The sequence below is a fragment of the Chrysochloris asiatica genome, unplaced genomic scaffold (genome assembly GCF_000296735.1).
Source record: "Chrysochloris asiatica unplaced genomic scaffold, ChrAsi1.0 scaffold00337, whole genome shotgun sequence".
Taxonomy (NCBI): domain Eukaryota; kingdom Metazoa; phylum Chordata; class Mammalia; order Afrosoricida; family Chrysochloridae; genus Chrysochloris; species Chrysochloris asiatica.
The window spans coordinates 2,325,635-2,329,566 of record NW_006408855.1 but is presented as its reverse complement, the minus strand read 5'-3'; the positions used below and the strand labels follow the sequence as shown (position 1 = coordinate 2,329,566).

At 45.9% G+C, this 3,932-nt stretch overlaps 1 protein-coding gene across 1 annotated transcript in view; it reads left to right on the top strand.

Annotated features, from left to right (window-relative positions):
* Positions 1-3,338: 3,338 nt before the first annotated feature.
* SAMHD1 (SAM domain and HD domain 1) overlaps positions 3,339-3,932 on the top strand; it is a 68,156-nt gene continuing 67,562 nt past the window's right edge. The window contains exon 1 of the mRNA XM_006875733.1: positions 3,339-3,546. Within this exon, the coding sequence (XP_006875795.1) occupies positions 3,339-3,546 (208 nt within the window). The remainder of the gene's footprint in view (positions 3,547-3,932) is intronic.

The window sequence follows — 3,932 nt, the reverse complement described above, 5'->3', positions numbered from 1 at the left end:
AAAAAAAAAAATTAAAAAACTGATGGGAGCAGCAGTCAGGAAATCCAAGGATGTATTATAGGATTAGGCAAATCTGCTGCACAAGACCTCTTTAAAGTGCTAAAAAGCAAAGAAGTCAGTTTGAGGACTAAGGTGCACCTGACTCATGGTATTTTCAATTGCCTCATATGCCTATGAAACCTGAATGATGAATAAGAAAAATCACCACATTTGAATTATGGTGTTGTAGAAGAATATTGAAGTACCATGAACTGCCAAAAGAACATACATAACTGTCCTGGAAGAAGTACAACCAGAATACTTCTTAGAAGCGAGGATGGAGAGACTTTGTCTCTCAAATTTCGGACGTCTTATTAGGAGGTCCTAGTCCCTGGAGAGTATGCTTGGTAAAATGGAGGTAAAAGAGGAAGACCACCAATAAGATGAACTGGCACAGTGGCAGCAGCAATGGGCTCAAATGTAACAGTTATGAGGATGGCGTAAGACCAGGCGTGTTCTGTTCTGCATGGATTGTTATGAGTCAAAAGCAACTTGATGACACCAAACAACAGCAACAATGTACCTTGTGGACAGTCACTACACATTTGTCAGTTATGCTTAACAGGTTTCTGTGGAGCATCCAGTTTGAGACAGACTAGGAAGAAAGGCCTGGCAACCTATTTACAAAAATCATCCACCAATGAAAAACCCTATGAATCACAACGCTCCAATCCACATCAGATCATGAGAATGGTATAGGACAACGTAACATTTCATTGTTATGCATGGGGTCACCATGAGTCAAGATCCAACTCTAAAATTGATAACAACAAAATGTAATAGTTTTAAAAATCGAAATCCCCATTAGCAAGTAATGGTGGGCAAGAACATAAAGGCTGGAGATAGGCTTTGAATCTAGGCTTCATCCCTTGCTAGTTGTGATCTTCAACACTCAGGTTTTTTATAACATAAGATTATTGTGTAAGTAAATGAATTAATATATGTAAAGTTCTTGGAACATTTCCTGGCAAACAGTAAGGCATAAGTGTTTGTTAAGGTTACTGTAGGTCTCACTAGATTACCGTGGTTCAAATTTACCAATTGCTCCTTGAAAACCCTATACACGGTCACTGTGTCAGAATCAATTAGATGGCACTTAACAAGTGCCTCTTTAATCCTTTATTCCCTAAATGTGTCTTTGACTGTGCCAAGGCATAGACTTTATTGTGTATAATGATAGGCATCTCCTCACTTTAGTCACCTTAGAGTAGGGCCCAAGTTTCCCTATAAATCCTGATCCATACAATTAACTTACTAAAAGGATTATTATTGTTAACAGCAGTTTTAGATTCAAGATTGTCACAGCAACTCTTGATCTGTCATCGAAGAAACCGAGGCCACTCGGAGAGGTGAAGCAGAGTTTCAGATTTTATTAAGCCTGCTGACTCAGCTGAGCTAGCTTCTCCAGATTCTGAGTGCAGAATGCAGGGCAGTGCAGACTTATATGGGGTCAGAATCAGGGCAGGGTTAGATTGCGGACCTGTTTGAAGACAGGAGGGAAACCAGAGGATTGGTTCCACTCAGTAACCTGATTAACATTTTAGTTTGTCTCCTGGGCAGAAAGGGCAGTGAATGTTTTTACCTTATCCTGTTCATTATTATGACTATTAATAATAATGGAGTACTGGTATGGTGCTATAGGATAAGCATTGGACTATTAACCACAGGTTGGCAGTTCAAATCCACCAAACGCTTCTCAGAAACCCTATACAAGGTGGCTGTGAGTTGGAACCGACTCAACTGCACTAAACAGTAACAACAACAAAAGTCCTTGGAGGAAAACTAGTGTTGTGGTGCTGCAGGATAAGCACGGAATTGCAAGGTCAATTTGAACTACAAGGTCAGTGGTTCAAACTCACCAGCTGCTTCTTGGATACCCTAGACAGGGTCATTATGAGTCAGAATTGACTTGATGGCACTTAACAACAACTAAAGTCCTTGGAGGTAATTTTTTTTTTAAGTTTTTATTGTGAATTGAGTGATAGTTTACATGGGAGAACATCAGCTTTACAGTCATCCTATCGGATTTCGTTTCATTGCAATGATTATAATCCCCTCCATGCATCATCATTCAACAGCATTTGCTTCCATTCCCTAGGTTTGTTTTTATTTGTTTGTGTGTTTTTTTTGGATGTACACCAAAGTACTCAGGAATATACAACCATTTGAACAACCAAACCCTGCAAACCTGCCCCTCAGCCACCAGCTGAGTCTAGAGTTCCCCAGCCGTTCCATCTCTCCTTCCCCCACATCGCTGCTTCTCTGGATAGGGTCCCACACACCGCTTTTCTCCCTTGATAGTCCCAGGGTCCTGTGCGCAATATCAACCACTACCCTACTTTTGTTACAAAACGTCTACCTTTACATTTGCAACATTCACAATCAGTCCTGATAGTAATTATTCACTATTGAACCACAAGAGTCTTATTCCCATCTCCTTTCACCAGCCCTGTCTAGACAGGTTGGAAACCACTCAGTGGAGATTCTACCTTCCCTCCCTCCCCGCCCCCACCCCCAGCGCCCCCTCTGAAACTAAACTAAGCTCCCTCTTGAAAACTTGTAAGCCAGTCTTGGAGGTAAATTTTAAGAAATCAGATTCACCACTTCCCGTCCTCTGGACAGCGTGTTGGTGTGAAGAGGAGTTGAGAGCTCTCTTTTCCAGGAATTTGTCTCCATTTGAAGAGTAGACATTTTATATCAGTTCCTTTATAGAAACTTGAAGAGAGGGTTTCATGGATAGACACGCAGTCCCAAAGTTCACTCTGGAACTACTGAAATGCCTGAAATGCTTACATCAGATTATAAATCATTCCAGGGTCTTCATTTCAGCCCTTTGCCCATTTTTCCCTCTTCATTGCAAAGGTTGGCAGTCAGATAGCCTTTTAGATTTTAGTTAAAAAAAATAGTTGCTGTCGGATCCATTCTGAGTAATGGGGGCATCTGAAATGCAGGCAAGGGGAAGCCTGAGTGATTCATTTGCAGGACGGAGGTTCTCAACTCACCGAAAGAGCCGCCGCTCCAGAATTGTGACCAGACTCCCACCATGGGCTCCCAGTGCCACCAACGTCTAGCCTTTCCCCTTATTTACACTCCTTGGCTGATTCCAAAACGACTGGATTAACAGTGCGCCTGCGCGTCTGGCCGTTTGTCTGGCTATGCAGCTCAGTGCGCCTGTGCGGGGGCCCAGTTGGTAGGCTAAACTGAGCGTACTCTCCTATTGGGCCCAGCAGTCAGTGCGTGTGCGCGCGGGTCGGGCGCCGCGGTTCTTACCTGTGCTGGCCTGGGCACAGGTTGTAACCATGCAGCGCGCTGACTCGGAGCGTCCCTTCAAGCGGTCCCGATGCAATGGCAGCCCAGGAACCCCACCAAACATCCATACCGCAGCTGCAGAGCCATCCCAGAACCCCGAACTTCACCCCAACCACCAGACCTGGGACCCGGAGCAGGTGTGCGCCTTCCTAAAGCACATTGGCTTCAGTGACCCCCTGCTGCAGACCAGTTTTCGAGGTAGCAGGACTCGAGGGGCTGAGGGACCGGGAACCAGCAGGGGCCTAAGAGGGGGCGCTCTGAGGTCGGGGGATCGGCGACCTCAAAGAGGACAACCTAAAATTGAGAAGGGAAACAATGCGGAGGAACTCAGAGGAGGAGAGTTGAGGCAGACGAGGTGCGCCCCGGGAAGGACGACCAGAGGTGGAGGGTGGGGACCTGAGGCAGAGAGCCTTCCCGGGAAGGCCACCGGAGCTGGGGAGGTGGGGGGTGGGGTAGGTAGTGGCCTAGGGTGCCCAGGAGAAATAATGGCGACTTGAAGTTGGGGACATGTGGGAATTGTGAACCTAGGAGGGGCAGTGGTAGATATGGAACCTTCAGGAACCTGCGCCCCCCCCCCCCCCCCC